Source organism: Phoenix dactylifera, unplaced genomic scaffold (assembly GCF_009389715.1).
Source record: "Phoenix dactylifera cultivar Barhee BC4 unplaced genomic scaffold, palm_55x_up_171113_PBpolish2nd_filt_p 000186F, whole genome shotgun sequence".
Classification (NCBI taxonomy): domain Eukaryota; kingdom Viridiplantae; phylum Streptophyta; class Magnoliopsida; order Arecales; family Arecaceae; genus Phoenix; species Phoenix dactylifera.
The window spans coordinates 770532-796718 of record NW_024067714.1 but is presented as its reverse complement, the minus strand read 5'-3'; the positions used below and the strand labels follow the sequence as shown (position 1 = coordinate 796718).

The 26187-nt window shown below is 39.1% G+C and overlaps 2 protein-coding genes and 1 non-coding gene across 4 annotated transcripts; 1 reads left to right on the top strand and 2 right to left on the bottom strand.

Moving 5' to 3' along the window:
- Positions 1-6032: 6032 nt before the first annotated feature.
- LOC120105073 lies at positions 6033-6138 on the top strand. Its single transcript, XR_005507468.1, has one exon. It is a non-coding gene; the product is annotated as a small nucleolar RNA R71 (small nucleolar RNA).
- Positions 6139-10146: 4008 nt separating this feature from the next.
- LOC120105068 lies at positions 10147-13096 on the bottom strand. Its single transcript, XM_039117145.1, has 7 exons — positions 13016-13096; positions 12774-12835; positions 12575-12673; positions 12360-12453; positions 10838-10930; positions 10510-10592; positions 10147-10403 (listed from the first exon to the last, which is right to left on the bottom strand). The coding sequence occupies exons 2-7, from the start codon at positions 12818-12820 to the stop codon at positions 10379-10381; spliced, it is 441 nt and encodes a 146-aa protein (XP_038973073.1). The 5' UTR covers positions 12821-12835; positions 13016-13096; the 3' UTR covers positions 10147-10378.
- Positions 13068-20962, bottom strand: LOC120105067 (protein WVD2-like 7). Of its 2 annotated transcripts, none has more exons than XM_039117143.1 (4): positions 20820-20962; positions 16344-16521; positions 14734-15519; positions 13068-13373 (listed from the first exon to the last, which is right to left on the bottom strand). In XM_039117143.1, exons 2-4 carry the CDS (start codon positions 16413-16415, stop codon positions 13101-13103), a joined length of 1131 nt encoding a protein of 376 aa, XP_038973071.1. In that variant the 5' UTR covers positions 16416-16521; positions 20820-20962; the 3' UTR covers positions 13068-13100. The 2 variants fall into 2 exon arrangements, with proteins under 2 accessions (XP_038973071.1, XP_038973072.1); XM_039117144.1 differs by lacking the exon at positions 13068-13373 and adding an exon at positions 14025-14652.
- Positions 20963-26187: the final 5225 nt, after the last annotated feature.

Here is a 26187-nt window from a genome sequence, read left to right as displayed (position 1 = left end):
TTCTTTATAATTGGTCTCAATAAAACTCTATTTAATATATGACATGATGTATTAATGGCTTCTCCCCAAAAATACTTAGGGAGGTTACTTTCACACAACATGGTTCTAGCCATTTCTTCTAGGATTCTATTCTTTCTTTCTACAACTCCATTTTGTTGTGGTGTCCTAGGTGCAGAGAAATTATGAGTTATTCCCTTTTTACTACAGAATTCATCAAATAGATGATTTTCAAATTCCGTTCCATGATCACTCCTAATAGCTATAACTGAAGCATTTCTTGAATTAGTAACTTCCTTATGAAATTTCTTAAATACTGAAAATGCTTCATCTTTATGAGCTAAGAACATGATCCATGTGTATCTAGAAAAATCATCTACAATGACAATGCCATACTTGTTTCCACCAAGACTTGTGGTTCTAGTTGGTCCAAATAGATCCATGTGAAGTAGTTCAAGGGGTCTAGCAGTAGAGACACAATTTATGGATTTAAAGGAACTTCTAGATTGTTTGCCATATTGACATGCTTCACAAATTTTATTTTTCTCAAATTTTAGTTTTGGCAAACCTATTATAGAATCTCTTTTAACTAGTTTTGATATTGTATTCATACTTGATCGGTTATTTCAATTTTGAAAATAAACCACGCAATAGCACGTATCCTGTAGGATAGTGATTACGGGTGTCGGTCCACAGGGATTGGAGACAAGTTATTTTTCCTAATTAAATGATTACTTCAAAGGGGATAAGCTAGAGTAAATGATAAAAACTAAGAATTAATATGGGTGTAGTAGTATGAATTATCTATGGAGAGAGGTGTTTAGGGCTAGAATCCACCGATGGATTCGTAATTGTGATGCTTTCAATGACTTAGATGCGTGTATGATCTGATTGCTCTTAACTACAAGTTAGGGCAATTATACAAAAAGCTGAAATCTAACCCACAGTATGAGTCATCTAAGCCTGGCACAAACCATCTTTTCTAAGGATAGGCATGGTCTGTCCTATTTAGCATGATTCATCTGAGGATTAATTTTTCAAAGATAAATCCGATAGTTGCATAGCAATCTCTTCCAAACCACAGGTATTGGATTCAATTTCGATAAACTAGATTAATTCATGCAAAGACTTTCTACAAGATAAACATCTTACATAAATTAAACAAGACATTTTAAGATCATAATTTCATCGAGTATGCAACTGTCTTACAACGCTAAAAATCAAAGAAATGCAACACAAATACTCATCCATGGCTTCATCAAACCCCTAAACCGAGGCTTAGCTGCTCATGGTGGCCGGAAGTCCTCCCATCTTCATCTCCCTCTCGGCTTTCTTCTTCTTTTCACTGAAACAGGGGGTCTCCCCTGTTTTTCTTTTGAACCGATCCGAGCTCCTCTCCCCCCCCTCTTCTTCTGATGGACACCCTATTTATAGGCAAGTGAGGATGCTTGGGATTCCGGAAGGGGCGTACTCGGAGGCTTGACTGTGGCACGTTCCATGGAGCTTGGGTGCGATGATGGGAGGAGCGGATCCATGGGAGAGGGGCTGAGACCTTTGATTCGGATGAAGGTCTGGCCGCGGGATCTCGGGAAGACACCATTCACGGACGCGTGATGTTGGAGCTTGATCCGTGGAGGGGGTGATTCACGGGAAGAAGATGAATACGGACGAGATCTTGGGCTGCTTCATAGGCTGCTGGCAGTGGGATTGCTTGGATGCTGTGAGGAGGTGATGACCCGTGGGCTGGTGGGAGGAGCCGATCACGGCCACGGTGGAAGCTTGGATCACGGCTTGACTTCGAAAGGGAGGAGATGCGCTGAAGATGGAAGATGCCACGGGATGATTCGGGCGTTGATCATGAAAGATGCTTGATGGGCATTGGTAGATCGCTGGAAATCACGCTTGCTCGGATGCGGTTGGGATGCTTGCAGCGCGTGAAGAACGCGGGCGTTGCTGGCGCGGCTGAAGAAGCTGGGAGGAGGGCGGAAGAAGGGCCGGAGGATCTGGTCGCGGGATCGTCGGGAGGGAAGAAGATAAACAGTGAAATGCATTTTTAGTTTTTTTTTTTTTTTGTTTTTCCTAACACTGTTCATATGAACAGTGTTTTTCACGGGACACTGTTCATATGAACAGTGAATCATGGATATTCAATTATTATTATTATTATTATTTTTGTTTTAAAATTATAAATTTTATATGAAGGTAGGAAAGGAATTGGTTGGGAATTGACTTTGGATTTGAGGTGGGTCATGATCGTTGATTTGCTTGAAATTGTTCTCGAGCCCAATGTTATTTACATTTAATTCTTGCTGAGCTGCTTCAGATCGAACTTGACTAGACAAGACTAAAAACCGGACCGTGACCTAATAAAAAGGGTTAATCAAACCTTTGCCCCATACATAATTAATTATAACTTTCAATCGAATCAGGACCAAAACCCATTTAATTATAAGCTTAGCTTGATTACAACTCTATCAGGTTACCAAATCAGGTCAACACAATCTCCTCCTTATATGTTTTTATGAAATTTTCATGAAAGATTGCAAACAAGAGAGAGACAAGTTCAGAATCTAGTTTAAGAGAATAATTACCATATTTTAAACTTACTTCAATGTTTGTTCAATTTCATGATAAAATATGTATTTATCAGTTTAAAAATATTGATAAGTGCTATGGAAAGGTAACTAAATTATAAATTATTAAGCACTTATCACACCCCCAAACCTATATTTTGCTAGTCCTCGAGCAAAATAAAATTAGAAAAGAAAAACTCTAACTCACTTTCGCAGGCATCGCGATTGCATTTACCATATGCAACAAGGCTTTAAACCCCTAGGTTACCCTAGTGGACGAGTTATAGTCTCGTGAGGGTTTCCAGTGAAGATACCCACAAACTTCTAAAATTTTATTATTATTATTATTATTATTATTATTATTTATTTTTTTATAGTTATTATTATTTTTATTTTTATTTTTTATTATATATATATATATATATATTTAGATCGATTGATCTATGAAGTGAAAATCAAATTCCAAATGCATACTAGCTAAGATTTCCAAAAACTCTTTTTTTTATTATTATTATTTAAGATACATAAATGATAAGAATTTCAAAGCACACACGGTTTTATTTACTAAGTCAGCCCAAATTCTAGGTTAGTATGCAATCTAAGTTAAAGTCATTAAGTTTCCTTTTAGGGAGTTGTAAGACTTATTTATACTGGAGTGCTCGGTGAAATCTGGACTGTACACAAGCTAAGGGTTCGGATCTCCAAAATATTGTTAATACTAGTAGTTTCCAAGGATTGGTCGAAAAGACCTACTCACTGATTCAAAATCATCTTATCTGCAGGATTTCGAGAGTTGTGGATGTTTACTTTAGTACCTCACGGGCTTTATCTGTAATATTCCAGTTTACTCGAATTTTTACAACGACGGCTTTCACACTATTGTCTTTTCGGTCAATACAACATTTTTTTTTCTTTTTTTTTTCTTTTCTTTTTTTTAAGAAAGATATATAAATTGTGCACTTTTACTCTTGTGGTGATTTCTCCGTGTAACGAGCAATCAGTCGACAACTCTCACACCAGTTGGCATAAGGTGTCGGGCATCAAGACTCCCCTACGGACTTATGCTCGGAGTCCTCATCACAAGCCCACTTGATCTTTGACAATAGGTAGCCCTTTTCGATGTTCCTGACTAAATCCATTTTTATTGATATTTTTTTTTTTTGGATTAGATAAGTATGATTCATCAGGGTCCAAGGTTGCTACCATACTCTCAACATAATGTCGAGCCTAGACCTTAGAAGAGTCGGCCAGTGTGTAGTGAAATTCCAAAGTATTAATTAGCTTACAACTCCCTAAGAGAGACTTAATAAAAAGAACTTAAATTTGTATTACTTCCCACTAGTCATTGGGCTTTTTAGATTTTATATACCTTGTGTGTTTATCATTCTCGCATAAATGTATATAAATTAGGGTTTTTTTTAACAAAAACCTTTTTTTTAATTATTTTATAAAAAAATGAAAATAAACACATTTTTTTTAAAAAAAATATTTTTATTTTTTTCTTTTTTAAAAAAATGATTTTTTATTATTATTATTTATTTTTTTATTTATTATTATTATTATTATTTTTTTGGATGAAAATCAAGATGAATACCCCCAAACCTAAATCTAACATTGTCCTCAATGTTAAGAAATAATCTAAGAGAATTGGGTTGCCTCCCAACAAGCGCTAAGTTTATTGTCTTCAGCCAGACACAGTCAGGTAGTTTTTGCATCTCCTTTTATGGGTTCATCTATTTTGTCTATCATAAAACACTCAACTTTCCTCGCGGGTTGGTCGTCTGCATTGAACACATTTAATTTTACCTTCATGTTCCCAAATGATATATTCATTACCCCCGTTCTACAATTTATGCACGCATTGGCTGTTGCTAAAAAGGGGCGCCCAAGGATCACGGGGATTTGTTTCTTAGGATTAGGTTCATGTTCCATATCAAGGACAATGAAATCTACTGGAAAATAGAATTTGTCTACCTTGACAAGAACATCTTCAATTATCCCACGTGGTGTTTTTACAGATCGATCAGCCAATTGAAGGGATACCGAGGTTGGTTTTAACTCACCTAACCCAAGTTTCTCATAAACTGAATAAGGTAAAAGGTTGACACTTGCCCCTAGATCTAAGAGTGCTCGATCAATGAAATTATTTCCTAAGACACAGGAGATGGTGGGAGCACCAGGATCTTTGAATTTCGGAGGGGTGTTGTGTTGGAGAATAGATCTCACTTGATCAGTTAAGAAGACCTTTTTAGGCACATGTGTCCTAGATTTTCGCTTTTGTGTACAAAGGTCTTTGAGGAATTTGGCATAGGAGGGAACTTGTCTAATAGCATCAAGAAGCGGAAGGTTGATTTTCACTTGTTTGAAAACCTCCATTATTTCCTCTAGTGAAGTTCCTTTTTTGCCAAAGGGAGAGGGTGAATTAAGAGCTTCAGGATATGGGGCCTTTGGGATATGAGTTTTGGCAGAAGGTGGACTAGGTGAAGAAGAAGAAGAAGGTTTTTCATTTGACACATTTCTATCCTCTTCTTCATCTTCCTTATTGTTGTCCTCCCCAATCTTATTGTTTACTACACGTCCACTCCTTAGGGTAGTCAAAGCATTGGCTTGTTCATGATGAATTGCATTTAGTTGATTTTCTTGAGCCATGTATTGTCCCTAGGATTACTTAGTGGTTGGCTTGGAAGCTTTCCTTCCTCTCGCTTGTTTAGTGCATTAGCTAGTTGACCCATTTGGGATTCTAGCTTGGCGATTGATTGAGTATGAGAGTGCACTAATTGTGTAATGGTTTCCAAACCTTGAAGGGCGTTCAACACTTTCTCCTCAAAGGCTGTGTTTCTTTGGGGTGGAGGAGGAGTGTGTTGAAATTGAGTCGAGGGACGGTAGAGATGAATATTTTGTGGGGTTTGAAAATTCTGAGGGTTTGGAAAGTTTTGGAAATAAGGTTGGGCAGTATTCGAAGCTTGCTGCTTCCAAAAAAAGTTTGGATGATTTCGCCATCCCGGGTTATATGTATTGGAAAATGGGTCATTACCCGGTCTAGGCAGTGTTTTAGCAGCATTGATGTGTTCTTGCACGAGTTCGGAGAATTGGGGCGCTGAAGGGCACTCATGAATAGGGTGGGATGAGCTAGAACAAATAGTACACACTTGTGCTTGGGAAGAGTTCATGTAATGCCCACCTATCATCAGTTGGTCAATCTTATGGGACAATGCATCTACCTTGCTAGACAGGTCCATAGAATGACTTATTTCACAAATGGTCCCTTTTCTTTGAGAACTCGGGGGTGCTTGACGAGAACATGAAGCATGGTGGAGGGAGTTTTCATTTAGATTTTCAAATAATTTCCATGCTTCATGCTCATTTTGAAGCATGAATGTCCCCCCACATGCGGCATCAATCATCTGACGGTTTCGTTCAGTCAATCCGTCATAGAAGCATTGCACTAGCTGCCACTTAGGTATTTGATGATGTGGACATTTACGGATTAGGTCCCAAAATCTCTCCCAAGTTTCATGAAATTCTTCTCCCTCAGTTTGGGAGAAGCTTGTGATAGCACGTCTAAACTGGTTCGTTCTTCCTATGGGAAAGTATTTTTTAAGGAATTCTTGTTGCATTTGATCCCAAGAACGAATTGAGTTAGCTGCTAAAGAATTCAGCCATTGTTTGGCTCTATCTTTAAGGGAGAAGGGGAATAACCTAAGTTTCAGGGCATCATCAGTGAAGTTCTGAATCTTGACAGTGGTGCAAATCTCAAGAAATTCATCTAAATGTTTGTAGGGGTCTTCGTTGGTGAGCCCATAAAAAGATGGGAGCATTTGGATCACACTAGACTTTATTTCATATTGTACAGCTGCTACCTCAGGTAATCGAATGCAAGATGGGGAAGTGTAAATAGTGGGAGTAAAGTACTCCCTCAGGAGTTTGGGTTGTTCTTCAGCCATCTTAAGAGGTGGGGATGATCCTAATGTTTTGATCTTAGCTCGAATGTTCCTAAGGGTTCGTTCTATTTCAGGGTCAAAAGGTAATAGGTTTTGTACTCTAGAACGACTACCGTGCATACACTAGTACTCGATCAATCAAGCATGCAATAAAAGAGAAAAGCATATCAATCCTAGTCTTTGTCCTAAAATCACTAGATAGCTCCTAACTGGTTTGAAGAGGGCACCTAAGCCTCCAATCCGGTCTAATGAACCGAGTTGACCAGGTAAGCTCCCAGGTAAGTGGAGGGGTCACGATGCGTTCGCAAAGGTCCCACTTAAAACCCACTTGCCTCGAACAGATGAACTGTCTCCCTTATAGGGACAAAGCTTGCCTAGACATCAACTAAGCCACAGAGCGAAATTGGTGCAACCTTCGGTGATCTTCGTCCTATTGAGCTCGAATGTCCCTAGGAGCCAACGTCTAATTGATTTTAATTAAAGATGACACTATGTGAGATTGAGTTCACCTAAGTTGGGCAAGAGTCCGGTGATGAAATCCGGCTCTTATCTTGTTGGGGTGACTGCCCTTACTATGTGCAAATTGATTTGTGTATGTGTATCAAGCATGCATTCACAATTTTGCTATAATTAAAATCAAACAATCACCACAAAATTTCAAACCAATAATTAATTTAAATAAGAAAAGTTTAGAGGTTACCAAAGGGAATTTTCCCAGCAATTTAATTTTTTTTTTTGCAAACCTCTACAGCATTTCTTTTCCGGCAGTTCTCCTTTTGATCATCCCAGATTTTTTTCCTCGATTCCTGATCAAATAATATATAAAAAAAATAAATAAAAATTAGTAAGGGAGAAAAAGAAGATAAGAAAAGTAACAATAATAGAAAAAAAAATTTTAAGAAATTTTTTTTAATTTTTAAATAAATTTTTTTTTAGTAAGAAAAATAACTATCCTAGCAATCCCCGGCAACGGCGCCAAAAATTGATCGGTTATTTCAATTTTGAAAATAAACCACGCAATAGCACGTATCCTGTAGGATAGTGATTACGGGTGTCGGTCCACAGGGATTGGAGACAAGTTATTTTTCCTAATTAAATGATTACTTCAAAGGGGATAAGCTAGAGTAAATGATAAAAACTAAGAATTAATATGGGTGTAGTAGTATGAATTATCTATGGAGAGAGGTGTTTAGGGCTAGAATCCACCGATGGATTCGTAATTGTGATGCTTTCAATGACTTAGATGCGTGTATGATCTGATTGCTCTTAACTACAAGTTAGGGCAATTATACAAAAAGCTGAAATCTAACCCACAGTATGAGTCATCTAAGCCTGGCACAAACCATCTTTTCTAAGGATAGGCATGGTCTGTCCTATTTAGCATGATTCATCTGAGGATTAATTTTTCAAAGATAAATCCGATAGTTGCATAGCAATCTCTTCCAAACCACAGGTATTGGATTCAATTTCGATAAACTAGATTAATTCATGCAAAGACTTTCTACAAGATAAACATCTTACATAAATTAAACAAGACATTTTAAGATCATAATTTCATCGAGTATGCAACTGTCTTACAATGCTAAAAATCAAAGAAATGCAACACAAATACTCATCCATGGCTTCATCAAACCCCTAAACCGAGGCTTAGCTGCTCATGGTGGCCGGAAGTCCTCCCATCTTCATCTCCCTCTCGGCTTTCTTCTTCTTTTCACTGAAACAGGGGGTCTCCCCTGTTTTTCTTTTGAACCGATCCGAGCTCCTCTCCCCCCCCTCTTCTTCTGATGGACACCCTATTTATAGGCAAGTGAGGATGCTTGGGATTCCGGAAGGGGCGTACTCGGAGGCTTGACTGTGGCACGTTCCATGGAGCTTGGGTGCGATGATGGGAGGAGCGGATCCATGGGAGAGGGGCTGAGACCTTTGATTCGGATGAAGGTCTGGCCGCGGGATCTCGGGAAGACACCATTCACGGACGCGTGATGTTGGAGCTTGATCCGTGGAGGGGGGTGATTCACGGGAAGAAGATGAATACGGACGGGATCTTGGGCTGCTTCATAGGCTGCTAGCAGTGGGATTGCTTGGACGCTGTGAGGAGGTGATGACCCGTGGGCTGGTGGGAGGAGCCGATCACGGCCACGGTGGAAGCTTGGATCACGGCTGACTTCGAAAGGGAGGAGATGCGCTGAAGATGGAAGATGCCACGGGATGATTCGGGCGTTGATCATGAAAGATGCTTGATGGGCGTTGGTAGATCGCTGGAAATCACGCTTGCTCGGATGCGGTTGGGATGCTTGCAGCGCGTGAAGAACGCGGGCGTTGCTGGCGCGGCTGAAGAAGCTGGGAGGAGGGCGGAAGAAGGGCCGGAGGATCTGGTCGCGGGATCGTCGGGAGGGAAGAAGATAAACAGTGAAATGCATTTTTAGTTTTTTTTTTTTTTTGTTTTTCCTAACACTGTTCATATGAACAGTGTTTTTCACGGGACACTGTTCATATGAACAGTGAATCATGGATATTCAATTATTATTATTATTATTATTTTTGTTTTAAAATTATAAATTTTATATGAAGGTAGGAAAGGAATTGGTTGGGAATTGGCTTTGGATTTGAGGTGGGTCATGATCGTTGATTTGCTTGAAATTGTTCTCGAGCCCAATGTTATTTACATTTAATTCTTGCTGAGCTGCTTCAGATCGAACTCGACCAGACAAGACTAAAAACCGGACCGTGACCTAATAAAAAGGGTTAATCAAACCTTTGCCCCATACATAATTAATTATAACTTTCAATCGAATCAGGACCAAAACCCATTTAATTATAAGCTTAGCTTGATTACAACTCTATCAGGTTACCAAATCGGGTCAACACAATCTCCTCCTTATATGTTTTTATGAAATTTTCATGAAAGATTGCAAACAAGAGAGAGACAAGTTCAGAATCTAGTTTAAGAGAATAATTACCATATTTTAAACTTACTTCAATGTTTGTTCAATTTCATGGTAAAATATGTATTTATCAGTTTAAAAATATTGATAAGTGCTATGGAAAGGTAACTAAATTATAAAGAGGAGGGGGGCGTGAGGGCTAAATATGCATTAGAGATTATTGAATTCAGCCTTTTCTCTTCCTCTTCTTTAGCCGCAAGGAAGTCCTTTTCTTCTTCCTCCTTCCAAGAAAAAGAGAAAATGTTTCTTTTTCTTCTTCCTTCTTCCTCCTCTTGGAAGCAATCAAAAGTTAATTGCTTAAAAAAATTTCAACCTTCAAAAGAGAATCTTCTGTAAGGAAGCTAGCACTTCGATGAAATCAAGATGCTTGAAGCGAACTGTACCTCGTGTGGATACCTATAAAGGTCGGACACTTGTACGGCTTCAAGCAAATCTGAATCCTTCGATCATCAGATAGCAGTAAAAATCTACCCGCTCAAAGGTAAAATAGGATCTTTACAATTCTTAATTATAGAATTAAATTAATCAAGTTTTAATTTTAATCTCTTTTTTTTAATTCATAATTTTCTGAGTTTGTGAACTTAGAATTTTTTGAATTCTACCCTTTCTAGAATGTTCATGTGATGAACAACCCCGCACGTGTGTTTTCACTGCAATCGTCGCAACGCGTACAAAAGTAACCCGACGGGATCAACGCTCCAAAGCAATACAAGATCTAAATTACAGCCTTTTATGGCATATATGATACAGCAAGTTACACAGACTACAGATATGTACCACTTGACAGCAGCAGCCATTTTAACTAGGAGAGAAAACAGGTATTATAACTAGTTAACCGCACACTGCATTATGCATGATTGCAGCTATCTGATGATTGATTCCTTTTAATGGGAACACCTGAGGCTTTGCATCTTCAGACAAATCATTGCCATCGTGGTGTTTCTCGCCTGTCACAACCAAAACGATATTGTTTGGAGGGAAAGACGGGAACAAAAACATAAGCAGCAATGCCTCAATACGCAAAGCTTCAAAAAGTGCAAAAGAGTAGCACACCTTGGCTTCCTCCCATCCCGTGACATATTGAGTTGGGGTTCCCTCCGATTATTTGATTCCTCACCAGTTCGGGAGGGAAATTCCTGTAGTTTTCAGGATAAAAGTGAGTAGAAGAGATGCATGGTTCCTACTTTCCACAAGATAATGCTGCTCATCAGAGCAAGGGTTAAAGGAATGTGTTACAGTTGCAGGAATGTGCCAGATCCACAGTCATCAGTCATCTAATGTCTGCCAGGCACTAATGCTTGGTAGCCACAAGAGATGGTTATAGGACAAACCACTGTTGTTCTATAATAATGGTCATTGGATACGCAGGAATGAAACCCACCTTTTTATTTCCTGTCCTGAGATTTCCAGTGAGAGGAGCAACAATCTTGGTACTAGGTCCTTGAGGCCCCTTCCACCTTCTGTCCCCTTTTTCCTGCATGATCAACTTCATGAGAATCACAGCACACCTAAGAAAAAGTTTTAAGACAATCTAGAAAAGTGCTATATTTCCAGCTCTGCTAGTGAGCTCAGAGGATCGTTATGCATGTTGTTATAAAGCAAGGTCTGATGCTAAGGAAGTTACTGCAAAATCTTTAGAGATAAGTCTCCTTTACATCACAGAAAACCCCCCTACAAATCCATGTAATTCAACCACCAAGTACTATTTGAGTTGCATGTCACTCAGTTGTGTTGAGTGGAACCAATTAAATAGGGGTGAAAGTGGATCAAATAATATCCGTTCAGAACCAATTTTGTATCTGAATCGATCCAGATATGGAAAGAAATTTGAGCATCCGACTAATATCTGTATTCGTATCCATATCCATAAAAAAAAATGGATATGGATAGATAACTATCCCAATCCATATTTGAATATCTGATTCCATTTGTAATTTTATTTAATTTTATATAGCACTCATGAACTTAAAAAAAAAAAAAAGTCACATTAACATACTATTAACTTGATTGATCATCCACTTAGTAATATCTTTGATTTTGTGGTCATAAAGTTTAATTATCCGATTTATATCTATACTTTCGGTATCTGATTTATACCCGTACCCGTTTAAAATAAATATGGATGTGTATTTTTGTATCTGACTAACATCCGTATCTGTACTGTATTGGTCAAATAAAACCAATATATATATATGAATATACTACTATTAGATCCGTATCTTATCCAATTTCAGCCCTATAATTAAATGTCTTCTGTCTTCCATGCATCACATGAGACTCTCCTCATCTATGGGATCAAAAACTAAAACCCGCTCCTTTGCATGAGATTAGATGCTTTAACACTCCAAGAACTCAATTGATAGTTTTGTACTTGTATAAAATGAAGTTTTGCACCAAGCATTAAGGCCTCAAATTTGTAATTGCAATTACAAGAGTTCCAAAAAACGTTACTAAATGTGACAATTGGCACACAATTAAAAAACATAAAAGAAACATCTAAATCTCATTAAGTTTCAAAACAAGAAAGGATGAGAACTTTGAAGGATGAGAACTTTGGATGCCAAATCATTCAGCGCGCTGATTTGCTCTGATATCATAAATCAAAATTGGTAAGTCAATTGATTGTACCGTTGAACATTAATATGACCGAATCATACCAAGTTTTGGCATTACCGGAGTCTAATGATTGATGCATATATTATTGAACATATTGCAAACTGAATCTATTCTTCTAACGGATTGGTCTGATTATCATCCAAATATCATATTTCCTAAAAGGATTAGGAGCCAATATATGGTCGAGTAACTAGGTAAAACAACTTTTTCTTGTTTGTCAGCTAGGAATGGCTCCCTGAAAATAAAAGTTGCTGAACAAGAGAAGCATCTATAATGTGCCATTTTACCTCCTTTGGTTTGTTCCTTTGGATGGTATTTGTGAGCTGAACTTCAGACGCACCATCAGAATTAGATTTGTTCCTTGCCAAAAGGTTCGTAGAACTGGAAATCAAAAAAGAGATGTTTTAAAATTTTAGTCTTTCTAATATATTATTGGAAAAAATTGCAAAACATTAGAACAAAAACATAATTTTCAAATTTCAGATGCAGTTGAGATGTTAACCTCGGCTTTGATTGTCTGACAACATGGGCAGCTCTGCCCTTCAGGCAGGTGCCCTGGCTCTCCGATGTCAAAGATTGTCTAATCACTTCTTTGCAGTCCCTGAAAAATTCAAAGCAGATATTACAAAACAACAATATGAGTATCTAAAGTGCAACATATATCTTCTCAAAATGATGTCATGATCATGTAACAAGTTAACCTTTTAATTTGTAGTTCCTGGCTCTTCACACTACAGGTTGCGTTCATCCTCTTTGAACCACCCTATAAAAATGACAACTGGGACAGTCAGTGACTGCAGCAAGATTATTGTGATATTGAAATCAAAAGTGCTACGGGTGTTGTTCAGAAGGGAAAAAAAAGAAGAAAGAAAAGGAAAAAGCAAGCTAGAAGGTTCAAAGATTACAATATTGATCAATTGTCAGAAGTCCTCTTTGAACTCACCTGCACACTTGACCCACCATTTGCCTGATTTTGTGATAATACAAATCTGTTGGGGGTCTTCAAATCCAATCTCGCTGCACTTTCCCTACTGCCTGATCTTCTTTCCATGGCAAGAGAAAACGGGCATGCACTGGTAATATTGGAACATACTTCTGTAAACTGATCCATGCGAAGCAACTGAGGCAGATTTATTGTTGCTTGTGACTTTATTAGCAGTTGTCTTGCTTGAATGGAGACTGCTATCTGCCTTGCCAATTAGCTTCTGTCGTGAATGTTTAGCTCTACTTGACAACTTAAATACTTCTGTCTTTGTTCCATGTTTTAGATCCAGGCCAGTCTTGACTGAAGCAACAGGCTCCTGAAAATAAGATCAAATCAAAAATAAACCTGATTATCCAGTGTTAAAAAAAGAAAAAGGAAAAGAGCAGCTGAGGTGTCATTAATCTGTTCTTTATTCAAGTGAATTTTTGGTATTGACATTCCGCTACAAGAAACACCGACAATCTTAGAATACCATATGTCTTACGACCAAAGAAAGGAGCAGAGGAGGCATTGCGAACAGTGTGAAAAATCAACTGTTACTACTGATGCCCCATAGGCCATAGTAAAAGACCAACTTATCTTGAGTTCTGTGGCTTAGGCCTCCTAAAAGTAACCATTTTGCTTGTGGAAATAAATATTGAAAAACTTAAAATGAAAATTGCTAAGTTGTTCAAATGAAAGAACGTTTTACTTGGAGAGTCCTGATTTCATCATGAAGCTATATTTTCATAACACGAAATTATATTTTCATAACTATGTGCTTATTAGTATAATTTGCTAGGGAGGAGGAGATTTCCTCATATCCACATTGAATATCTGCACTGATGACTTGAATGAAACATTGATGTTCCTAGGCCCATAAAAGGAGATTAATATGATAAAACAAGCAATCCAGGGTATTTGTGATGTATGTGGCAAGCATTTTTCTCATGCTCTGACTAGAATGTTAAGGATCAATCTCATGGTATAACAGAATTAGGCTTACACTATTCTCTTGACTGAATATATTCAGTACGCTAGTAGGAACAAACAATACTTAGCATATACAGTAAGTCTGTATTTACTATTAAGAATAAACTGAAGAATAGGTAATATTTGGCATATCAAAATCCACCGTATGGAGTACATCAACTTCTCTTTTTTTATGCTTCTCTGAATTGTGGGTGATGGCCATGATATATACCCTTGGTTAGATAACTAATATAAAAATAAGTTATATCTGATTGGAAGGTTAAAGGGATGAAAGGAAGAAACAATTTCTGATCAATAAATCATGCTGGGATTCTGTGGAGACGGTCAGTAACAAGCCGGCTCTGCTTTAGCTCTGAGCTGAATGGTGGAAAAGGGGATATTGCATTTAGAAAATGTGCACGAACTACTGCACCCAAAATCCTATCTGAATCAATTTTGTGGACTGGGTGACCCATGGTGGTCAAGATTTTCCTCCTAAATGAGCTATTGCCCAAGTATGTCCCTAGCACGCCGTATTTTTAAAACAAATTTGGACATCATATCTGACTGGGAAGTTGGATTTGCTGCAGCATAGCGAAACAAACATTTCCAGTTCCTTTCCCAGTCTTGATTTCATTTGGTCACTGAAGAAAAACAAACTAGCTTATTCAAAGTAACAAGTAGTTTTTATACACATGCAAGAAAACATTCCAAGTTTGCCATACCTTCTTCACTTCAGGAACTGATTTACAGTCTGGAGGTTTCTCAACAGCCAGTTTGGTTTTGTATGGTATCAAGTTGTGACCAGGTGCATGCTGTGAGACTCCGGTTCTAGAATTTGTCACGTCTGACACAGACCTGTTGGTAGGAGGCCCAGATTCAACATTAGACCCTGGACTCTCCTGTTCCCTCAGAATCTCTTTGTCATCAACACTACTGATATCATTCTGTTCAATCTCTTCTATGCTTCTACTTAATGACGACAAGGATTCTCTGTCCAGGTCTTGCATCACAGCATGGTTAAAGTTTTTCTCTGGCTCAATTTTTTCCATGCTTCTTCTCAGCGAGTCTATATTTGATGTTGTGGATCCTGGATACAGCGGTCTAGTTTGAAGAGCTTGACTGCACTTCGTATCCTGCTTGAAGTTTAGTTCATTTTCAGTTTCTGTAGAAGGGGCATCAATAGTTTCTGCTGCCCCCTCTCTAAGACTTCCATGCTGCAGAGCTGTTTCATCATCTTCTCCAGTTTGGCTAGAATTACTACCATCACCACCATAATCCAATGTGAGCTCAGTTTGCTGGTTCTGTTCCAAGGCCTTTAAAGCTCGAAGCCTTATGTAGTATTCTTCAAAGTATGCTTTCTTTTTGGCAACTAAGCCACTAAACTTGTCCAGTTCCTCCTGGCGTCTGTCGTGAGTAAACACTGACCTTTTCTCCCATGACAATGACTCAGCTGCAAATCTTCCAAAGGATATAGAACCATGATCAAGCATTTGCGAGACCGAAGCTTCCTGCAAACCACATTAACAATATTAATACTCTACATAAATGAAAGAAAACAATATATTTAAATAATTACAGCACCCCAATTATCTTTCATTGGCTTCTTTGTATCACATGCTATATTCTCTGCTAACTTTGTATCAAACTTAATATAATATCCATATAAATCAACAGAAAATGTAAGAAACAAAAAGGGGAAAATTAATATACCAACACAGCTGAAAGGTAATGTATCATGAGTTCAGAATTCAATATAGGAGAAGAATAACAAAGTAGGTCACATCAGGAAATACAGAGAAATGAAACTCAGGTACTTAATAAAGCTCAAGCACCCATTTAGCCACCCAATAACAACAGAATAGGAAAATTATATTCATTATAGACCTTTTGCATAGCAATCTAACTTAATAAGCAGATGTAAGGAGTTTATATCATCCCAACTGTATATACTTCAAAAACAGCAATGAAACTGCAAGGAGAGGAAAACAAGCAAAATAGAACCAATAAGACCACAGCAGAGAATAAAAGAACTCGTACCATTCTGTTGCAAATATAGTGTAGAATTTGATACAATATATTACATGTAAGATCATATATTAAAAAATCTGAAATGCAAAATGAAACTAGCAATAGATAAATATCTTATCATTGTAGTTAGCATTTATGTAACCTGAATAATGTCATTAAAAAAGGGTTAAAGAGCAAAAAATAGATGGTTTGATACATGTAAGAATGAATTGCTGTTAGTTTAGCACTCTAAAGGAGCATTAAAGATTTTTTTAGACAAATAATTATGATGGTGAACAACCCAAAGAGATTAGAAAAAAATTACTTGAGAATCATCTCGATCAGATAACTCCTCCTGTGACCATCCATAATAAGTCTGACCAACACTGGTCGCCATTTCATGTCAACCAGTTACTTTACAATTATTACACAATATTATGGAGGCAAAAGCAGTCAGTTGATGGTGCCTCTCATTCTACAAAAGTATAAGCAAGGGCAGATACCTACATTAGGAAAAACAACGACAGTTTTAGTCCTTAACCTTGATAGCGTAAAAGTCAAAACACTGAGAATCATATTCTAGTTTAGATTGTCATGGTAACAATGTCAAAATATGGGATAACGATGATAGAGGAAATGTAATAACATGAGATAAAGTTGCGAGTAAAGTAGGAAAAATAACGAATCTCCTGAAATTTGAGTATGTAAAAGGGAAGAGTACAGCAAAATCTTGTCACAGTGATTTGTAAAGTACTTGCAAACTTTGCTAGATTTTTAAAAATACTCTATTCATCAAGAAAATTATAAATATATTTTCAATGACCATTGTGCTAATAGCATGGGGTTGAAAACTTCTTGACCACAAGCAGATGAGAGTATAATCAATTTAGGTTTACATAAAATTCAACTTCTTTAATTGCATTTAAGAAAGTCTTCATCCAAAACAAGAAAACAATATCTGAAATAGGCTGGGTCAAAAGCAAGGTAGTGTTCCAACTTTAATCCAAGAAAAATTAATGTTTTTTCCATAGGTTTGACTTTGGGGCAAAATTTTATATCACATTTATAATTGTCTTGTAAAAATTGGTTGAAATCCTTTACATGATAAAAAAAGAATTAACAACAGTAAAATTATGATGCTCTGATAGGCATAGGAAATTGATGGGAAAAATGAAAAATCAAATAACTTAACACAGACTAAATAAAAAGCCATGGAGCAAATTTTTCTTCCAAGCCTCAAGGAGAACAGTAAAGGAATGATTTAAATTCCTTGGGGACCTTTTCAGATTCGACATACTTAACAAAAGACTGCTGTAATCATTAAACAATCCAAATAAATTAAGTTTTGTAAACGAGCTAAGATAGTAAATTAAAGTTAGTCCAACACTCACGGCAGTCATAGTTAAACATAAGCTGAAAACATATCATATCTACTTTTACGAGGTCAGAACATTCTTGGACAAGCTAAACAATTGAGAAAAAAAAATCCTGGCTTCTGAATATTGCCACCTATTCTTCAATCTTCAAAACCCAAATTCAGATCTTTTTGTTTTTCACAACTCAAGCAGATGTTTAACTAGTGCCAAATTTCGACTCTCAATAAATAGAAACTAAAATCAGGAAAAAAAAATTATCAAAGCAGCTCTTCCATGATATTATAAAATCTAAACTCCAACGTTAGATAAGTGACTCTAAATACCTGGCATGAGACGCGCGCGCGCTGGAGAGAGAGAAATAACAAAGCAAATAAGAAATAAAGAATCCAGCTAAATAATAATTAAAAAAAAAAAGACGATGAAAAATTTAAAGAGATCAAGATAAAGGTTCCATCTTTGATGGGCAATCAAGATAGAGATTCCAAAACCAAATCTTTGGCAGAAAATCGAATCCAATAGAAAGAAAAACATAAAATCTAGCTCCCGAACCTTGGCTGGGGCAACAAATCATCCATTTTGGGATCAAAAACAAACCCAGAAAAAAAAAATCCCCTTCGAAAAGGCGAGATTGAAAACAAGTGAAGATATTGATTCGTTAAATGATGGTGAAAACCGCACCAAATCCTTCGATTTCAATCCTTTATACAGCAACTACCAAACCCGCCGGGCCGAGAGAGTAGAGCCATGTGCTTCCCCAACAGTCAATAGAGATAACGGAGCGTTCGAACGTTAGGTTATTGATATTCTCACCCCAAAGCTTTCACTTAGCCGTGACACCAAACTAGGTGGAAACATAGGAGCAACAACAAGGTGGGTGCAGAATATCAGTTTTACAGGATTTATAGCTTCTTATTAAAAAGAGTAGTCAGCATAAAACTATAAATAAATGGTAGGAGCGTGGGACTCCTTTAACTATTATTGAAGCTTTGGAAGGGGATATTATAAAGAAGCGTTCTCTGAGGACCTTCCGATTTGCCTTTTTGGATTCATTTTTCTACGTCTTTGGGACTCACTTGATCAATTGTTTGTCATTGTCTTGGGATGGAGAGATGGGCCAAAGAGGAGGCCACATGGGGATGCCTCTCTATGCCAAAAGATGATATATGCTTTATATAAACCCATTCCCCACAGGACCCAATGCCACATCCTTTCACTGCCAAGAGAGGGTGTTGGGTCCATCTCCTTGGCTCAACATGCACTCCAAGTTCATTAGTCCATTGAATAATAACAAAAAGATAAGAGAGAGAGAGAGGATTAAGAAAGGTTGATGTGGAACAGACTTTTTCGTATGCAGTTTGTTAATAACGTCCAATCTTTGTTTTGCACTGGAAGTCTTAGTGCTTTACCTTTCTAGCATATCTCACATGGTCGAGAAGGAAAGCTCGAGAGTGTGAACGTGTGATTCCTCATTTGGAGACTATGACATTCACCGGCTTCTACTTTGATCCCATGATTACTTCATCCTAAAAACTTAAGGATATGATGGAATACATATATGGATGAAAAATTAAGATTTTTGAGGGGGTCTTATATGCAATGCAAGATCATATGAATCTACATAACATAAATGGAATGTGGTATCTTGAGTATTTTACTTTTACATTGCATGATTGGTTACTCCACCTATTGGGTGAGATTTCTTTTCTTCCATCACTGCCCCTGCCCTCACCTTCTACTGTTAGGATATATTCATTGGATATCTTACCTAGGATTCCAAACAGGCCCCACGTCAGTGGGGGGATTTTGATCAAAAATTTATATCAAACGTGATATCAGAAACTAATATTTTTAAGATAATAGAAGTCATTTCTAAATGAAATTATTCTTTGAATATAGACATATTGCATGACCCTAGCTCCAAACCTCTAACAACCAATATCAATACGCCTAAAATAGACCTTTCCAAATTCCTCCTCTCCCCCATCCATGTACAAGATATCACACGGATATCATTATCAGGCATGGCGCAGGCAGTTAGATGAGATAATATATTGGCTTGACAGGAACCAGCTCTGCACAAGGAAGTACATGAGTGCCATAATTGGGGTTTCATTGTCTATCTTTTAGTTTATACCATGGATTATGATGTCCCACCGAACCAGTTGAAAAGGAAAACTAAAGAGCATAAAGGAGCTCAAAACCAAGGTTTTAACTAACACATTATGATGTAAATAAAAACTGTTATTTTTTAAAAATAAAAAATAATTATGGATATATTATTCATATTATTTATTTTAATAATAATTGTGGGGATGACTGAAATCGTTGCAATAGCCGTTATAATAGTATAGTGATGACACTGCCACTTAAGACGGTGCTAAAAAGGCTAAATCACCGAAGAGGACCAAAACAAGTCAATCGGAAAAAAGAAAAGGATCAAGACAAAATGGAACACGTGATACCCTTCCGAATCCAACGGCACCAAAAAAGACTAAGGAATGAACTCTTTGGGCCAGGTTTTCTAGGGGTCCCACGCTTAAATTAATGCCGATCGTCCATCAACTTACAGCGAACGGCTAGATTCGATCAATCGTGCAACAAGTTTGTTAGGCTTTAGCCATCACCCCGGTCAAGTGGATTCCATTGCTTAGAAGACTTCGTGAGAGCCAACAGGAACAGGCTAAGGGCTGCTTACGTTACCGTCCTCTCCAGTACTGATCCGAGCTTGAGCGTTTCCCTCTCGGAACGCGATTCCGATCAATGATTACTAAAAAGGAATTCCCTTCACACGACCTGTTGCGGACGTTTCCCACGGCTTCCATGCTCCTGGAACTTCTGGAGCTCAAAATGCTACAAATTCCCATGGATCAAATCCACTCATATCATTTGTATCCAAAAAAAAAAAAATCCAAGTTCTCTGCTTCGGATCTGAGCATTTCCTCAGTAGTAGCTTATAATTAATTCGAGCTCCATCCCACCAAAATCCCTCCGTTTCATTCCATTTGCCTCATCGAACCAATGTTTGATCTGTGGAATATTACAGCAAAACTGGCTTTTGATTTTGGTTATCACTTCCAGCAATATCAAAGCGGAGTTACTCTTAAGCTTCACCTCTACAATCTTGCTTCAAATGACACCAAAAATCTTATCACAAAATTCTACCACTCCAGAATCGCACACAATTCCTATCAGATGAATATATTTAGCAACATGCATCAAATCGGAGCTTTAGATCCGGGAACACCAGAGGAAGAAAAGAAGAGAAGCGAATTGTATGAAGTATTTCAAAATCCTACTGCATTTTTCACACGATAGCGTTTCGGTTTTCGAAGTCTCGTCGTCCGTTTGAACCAAAAGAGGAGCAAAAATTAGACGAAAAAGGAACCGAACGGGGAGAGCAAGCGAAGGGAGACGAGAGCGCGTACCATTTCGTTTTCGCCGGAAGAAATCTGAGGAAAAGGAGATCTTGGTCTTAGCGGCCAGAGAGATGAGCTGTTGAACCTTCTTGGAAGACGAGGAAGCGAAGAGAAGGCGGCTGAAGAAATTCCTCTCCTTTCTCCCCCCCCCTCTCCCGACGCCGAGCTAAATAAAACTATTTATTTTAGTAGATAGGGACGGTGAAGGTCATGGGCGCATAGTTTCGGGTTCGCGCGAAAGAAGGATTCACAATCCTTCGTGCGAATCCACCGTTGAATCACCCGCTAATCGCTTTGAGATATGTGCGTCAGATGATCCAACGGTCTCTTTGCGCGAAGGAAGGTGAATCCTTCTTTCGCGCGAAAGATACAAGCCCTACCCAATAGTTTCATGGGATGGGAGGAAGAGTGGAAGAGACAGGAGATTCATGGGCTCTGATTCATCTAGAGCCGTTGATTTGGTGGACCTCGAAACGGGGTTGGGTCTAAAGAGTGGGCACGTGAACCGGTGGGTGGGTACTGCGGGCCAGCAATGCGTTACTCTGGCCGGTTGTCTCTGGATTCTGCCATCTTCAGGAACTATATCACTGAAATCGCCGAGCGCTTCCCGTCCTAAAAATAGGGCTGTTAACGAGCCGAGCCGAGCCCGAGCCACTGCAGGCTCGGCTCGGCTCGTTTCACCAACTTCCCGGCTCGGGCTCGGGCTCGGGCTCGGTACCGAGCCCAGTATTGGGCTCGGGCTCGGGCTCGGGCTCGGGCGGCTCGTTTGCCCGAGCCCGCCCCATCCCCAGCCCCATCCGGCCATCCCCGTCCCTGTCTCCGTCGACCGTCGGAGAGAAGAACGAGCAGCCGCCAGCCGAGCTCAGTTCCGGCGGTTCGTCGGAGAAGAATGAAGGAAGGAAAGAGAAGAAGAAGAAGAGAAGAAAGAAGGATAGAAAGAAATTAAAAAAAAGGAGAAGAATGACTCACCTTCTTCTTCTGAGACGAACGAAGGGCGGCGGAGGGAGCTCGGATCTGGAGAGCTCGCGGTCCATGACGACGAACCTCACCGCGGTGACCCTCACGCCGGGCCGCCGGGGTGCTCCGCCATCCTGCTGGCCAGCTCGAGCGCCTCCCGGTCGTCGGGACCTCCGAAGAACAGCACGCACACGCCATGCGCCACCTCGGCCGGGCCCACCTGCCCGCCCCCGCCGAAGCCTCGGTCCACGAGGACGGCCACGGAGCACGGAGCCTCCTTCATGACCCTCTGGTTCACCGCCCGCCAGCCGGGCCCCACGTTCTCCATGTGGCCGCTGTCGTCACCGCCGGCAGCCCGGTGTTTGTGGAAGGGGACGACGAGGAGGGAGACGCGCTTGTCGTCGGCCACGTTGCAGACGTCTTCGTGGATCGTCGGCATGGCGGAAATGGCGGTCATGGCAGCGAGCTCGGCATCGGCGGCGGAGGAGAAAGGCGAGAGGGGAGGGGAGGGACACCCGGAGGGGAGGAGGGGAGGGACACCCAGAAGAGAAGAGGGGAGGGCACCGGAAGCTTCTGGAGAAACCCAGAAGAAAGGAGAAGAAAAAAAGAAAAAAAAAAGAGGAGGTGGTCAGCCAGTCAGGTGGGAGGGAAGGATTAACGTGGGTTTGGGTTAACGGGCTAAGTCCCAATCCAATTCGATTTTGGAGGTTGGAGGCTTGGAGGCTGGAGCTCTCTTTTGGGCTCGTTTGGGCTCGCGAGCTGCTCGGGCTCGAGCTCGGGCTCGGGCTCAGTTTTAAACGGGCCTCATTTTGGGCTCGGGCTCGGGCTCGTTTGACTAACGAGCCGAGCTCGAGCCGGGCTTTTACCGAGCCGGGCCCGAGCCGAGCCCGAGCAGCTCGGCCCGTTTGACAGCCCTACCTAAAAAGGTATCAGGCCTGCACCGCTGGACGTTCTTAAAGAGTTCATCTTTTAACTAGCAGGTACGTGTAAAAGTTATTATTAACCCGACATCACTCCATCTGATGCCATGCATTTGATGAACGGCTGCCATCATTTGCATGGAGTCATCTATGATTATGATCCCGTTTCATAAATAGATTTCAACTTTCCAACAGTGATCTCTTCTTTTGCTCTCTTGTAATCGAAAGCTAGGTTAGTTGAACATATTTATTTTTCTATGAAAAAAAAAATATGTATTCATTGAAGAAGTGACATTTGTAGAGTATCTCACTTAGCAATGTTATAGGACAAATGATGCTCATGACCATGAACGAAGACTTAAATTGTTTGCAGTAGTAGTAAGGACAGCAAGCAATCCCTGTAGAATTAATCTATTAAAAACGGAGGTCTCTAACAAAGCTAAGATATAGGGTCAAAGAATTCGCCCATAATTAAATTTACGAAGACATTGATCTGATTGTTCAAGCTGCTGCTAAGGGTCATTCATTAATTATTGTAGATTTTTCCTCCTAGACCTACTTGTCTAAGTTGTTGTTAAGGGTCATGATACATTTCGAAACCAACTTCTGCCGATGAGGCAAACCGATTAATGAAAGTTGACCATTTAACTGCAGGCTGACCATTAAAAACATACCATATGGTCAATCCAGAAGGTGCGTGGCGAGTTCTTTGCTTTTCAACTCTTCCCTCTTCCTCTAGCTTGGAGCAAGTCGTGGTGACCATTAATTGTTTCCTAACAGACATGATACCTAAGCAAATTCTCAAGATCGAGAAGCATAGGCATAATTTATGAGTGGTATACGAGAGTACTTACTATATCGACCAGCATATAACTTGGGACTACTAGACAGGCTTTAACTCGTGCCTATATATTGCGTTAATAGGGGCCCTCTAGATAAGTTCTCTTTCGACTCTCTTACATTACCTCTCTTCCTCTCTCTAATCTTCTTCTATTTTTTGAGAGCCGTATTTGACTTAAGCATTAGAGAATCTTCAGCTGGATACATCCTAATGGGTAATCTTCTTTGCTTTTGTTATTTCAGGTCAGAGCCAACATTGGAGCGTCGGTCGAAGTAGTTCGTCTGCTATCCAATGCCCACTTAGAGGTGCTCAATATTTGAATCATCATCGATCGAGTGCAACAACCATTGGATCATTGCCGTGAGACATATAATGACTCCATCCGATATTTCCGATCCAAACAGCAGATGAGCCAAGTGTTAGAGTTTAATTTATAAAAAAATATTTTTTAAAAAAATAAAACCAATTTTATCTCCTAGATGTTAAGTATTTCAAAGATTTTAAAACTCTTTTCTTTTTAGTCCCATATCAGATATGTGAAAGCAAGTTTTCTTCTTGCTTAAATGGAAATCATTTCCCAAGAAGCCCAAATCGAGCTTTATGGGAATGGGCTGGTGACCACACGTATGCACGGACTCAGCTCAGCTCAACCGATCGTGCCATGTATGTGCGCGTCGCATGACGAGGCAGGGTGGGGTGAGGGCGTATCGAACGACTCTTTAGACAAGAACATTGATTTATGAAAGATTACGATATTTTCGAAACATCGCATATATCGAAAAATGTAGCGTCTCCTCGATCATCCGGATAGAGTCTATAAATTGGCTTTGGGTCCAACATCTTAGAATCAATCAATCTTCTCTCTCTCTCTCTCTCTTACTCACTTCTCTTTCTCTATTTCAGTTTCTATTTTCCAAGGGATTCTTGAGACAGAGACTTCTTCTCTTCATTTTTCATTTTTTTTTCCTTTTTAGACATCTAAAGGAGTAATTTGGGTTGAGCCTCCTAGCGATTATGCTTATTAGAAGAGGATTAAGTTGAGCTGGATTATTATATTGGGGATGATATCTTCGCAAGCCTGCACGTAGGGAGCGAATCACATTTTTAGGACGCTATGCATCACACACTTAGTTCTATACAAGCTTTTTACCAATTGATTTTTCAGAAAAAAAATATAGATATTAAATTTTTTATTTCAATTTATTTTTTTAGATAATAAATAGTAAATTTTAGATAATATTCTTTCAATACCGAGATCTCTAATAATCTCGTGTCTGGACCGGCCGACCTTTAGTGGCAACAGTGTTTTTTTTTTAAGGAAAACATGTTAACCGTCATTCGATGTTATAGTATTCTTTGCGTCCTTTGTTTGACATTTTCTGGTTACATTTACTTAATACAAATGAGGCCAAACGTGTTGCGACATTAAAATAAGGGGCCTCGGGTGGGTAGGCATGTTGCTTCCTCGTTTTCTCTCCCAAGGACACAGCCATATATGCCACTGGTGCTTTGCTATTCCAAAAGCAAACTCCCAAGTCTACTGTTTCTTGTTTTTTTTTAAAATGCATTGATCATGGTTAAAACAGAGCGACTTTAGTTACAAACCTCTGAGTATGACCTACAGAGAGATTAAAATACAAAAGCTGTAGGATACATCCTTTTCCATACTATAGGTTTGAGAGAGGACCTCCAAAGTCTTAATATTTCTGCCAGTCCAGTTCTCATATATATGCGCCTTCTGCTTTTGAAGCATACATCCTACAGATTCAGCTTTTTCTTAGAGAGCAATTCAATACTAGTGCACGACAAAAATAGTGAATTCGGGTGAGAACCACAGATACTAATGCTCTCTCTCATGTGATTGCAGCCATCCATGATTCACTTTGCATGCGTCGCATGTGGCTAAGACTGTAGTGTTCCATGGGCTAGAATTCATCTGCTATTTTCTTCTCACTGATATTCTCTGATCTGCTGGTGTCTGAGCTTCAACTAAGCTTCACTCAGAATTTTTAAGAAGATAAACGATGAAACTAGAATTATGTCAGTAAATAATTACCTTATAAATTACACAAATTCTTAAGATTCACATTTGTCTCCTCTTAGCAATTACGCTTAAATAACGAATACTACACTTTTGAAGATCGTTTATGTTATCCTGGTACAATCTAAATCACAATGTCAATACATATGATAGACCAGAGTCTAATCCATGCCAAATGTGGATAAAACTAGTTAGATTTGTCTTCTAAACTTGCTACACACCTATAACAACAATTAATGGACTGTTTTTTGAGACCGTAGGTGAAATCTCACTGAAAAGCTTTCGAGGCAAGGATAATTCTTTTCCATGCTGCTTTCTTCGTTTTGTCAGAACATCATTGGACCAAACAATCAAAAACTTCGTTAAATCACCAGCTTTTTCGCAGTTGTAACAAAATGATTCCAAAACACGGCGGAAGACATCCCATAGGAGCCAGGAGGCAGAGAAGAGGACCCAACATATTTCTCATTTGCACCCATGATCCTCAATATTAGTCAAACCAATCATCTGAATTTAAAAGGTTATAAATTTATGATACAGAAAATATAAAGAATTCCTCTTCAATCCGTGTCTTTGAAAAATTCCATCTCAAAGTTCCAATTACATCTCGGTCTCTCC

What these genes read in the sequence shown, in the direction of transcription:
- LOC120105068 (XM_039117145.1), bottom strand. Translation starts at nt 12,820, where the DNA reads ATGAACGCAACCTGTAGTGTGAAGAGCCAGGAACTACAAATTAAAAG. An exon ending in AAAGGAACAAACCAAAGGAG is followed by an intron (nt 10,931 to 12,359) that starts GTAAAATGGCAC and finishes TTGATCATGCAG; the next exon opens with GAAAAAGGGGACAGAAGGTG. An exon ending in CGGGATGGGAGGAAGCCAAG is followed by an intron (nt 10,404 to 10,509) that starts GTGTGCTACTCT and finishes TGGTTGTGACAG; the next exon opens with GCGAGAAACACCACGATGGC.
- LOC120105067 (XM_039117143.1), bottom strand. Translation starts at nt 16,415, where the DNA reads ATGGCGACCAGTGTTGGTCAGACTTATTATGGATGGTCACAGGAGGAG. An exon ending in CTGATCGAGATGATTCTCAA is followed by an intron (nt 15,520 to 16,343) that starts GTAATTTTTTTC and finishes TGTGGTTTGCAG; the next exon opens with GAAGCTTCGGTCTCGCAAAT. An exon ending in CAGTTCCTGAAGTGAAGAAG is followed by an intron (nt 13,374 to 14,733) that starts GTATGGCAAACT and finishes TCTTATTTTCAG; the next exon opens with GAGCCTGTTGCTTCAGTCAA.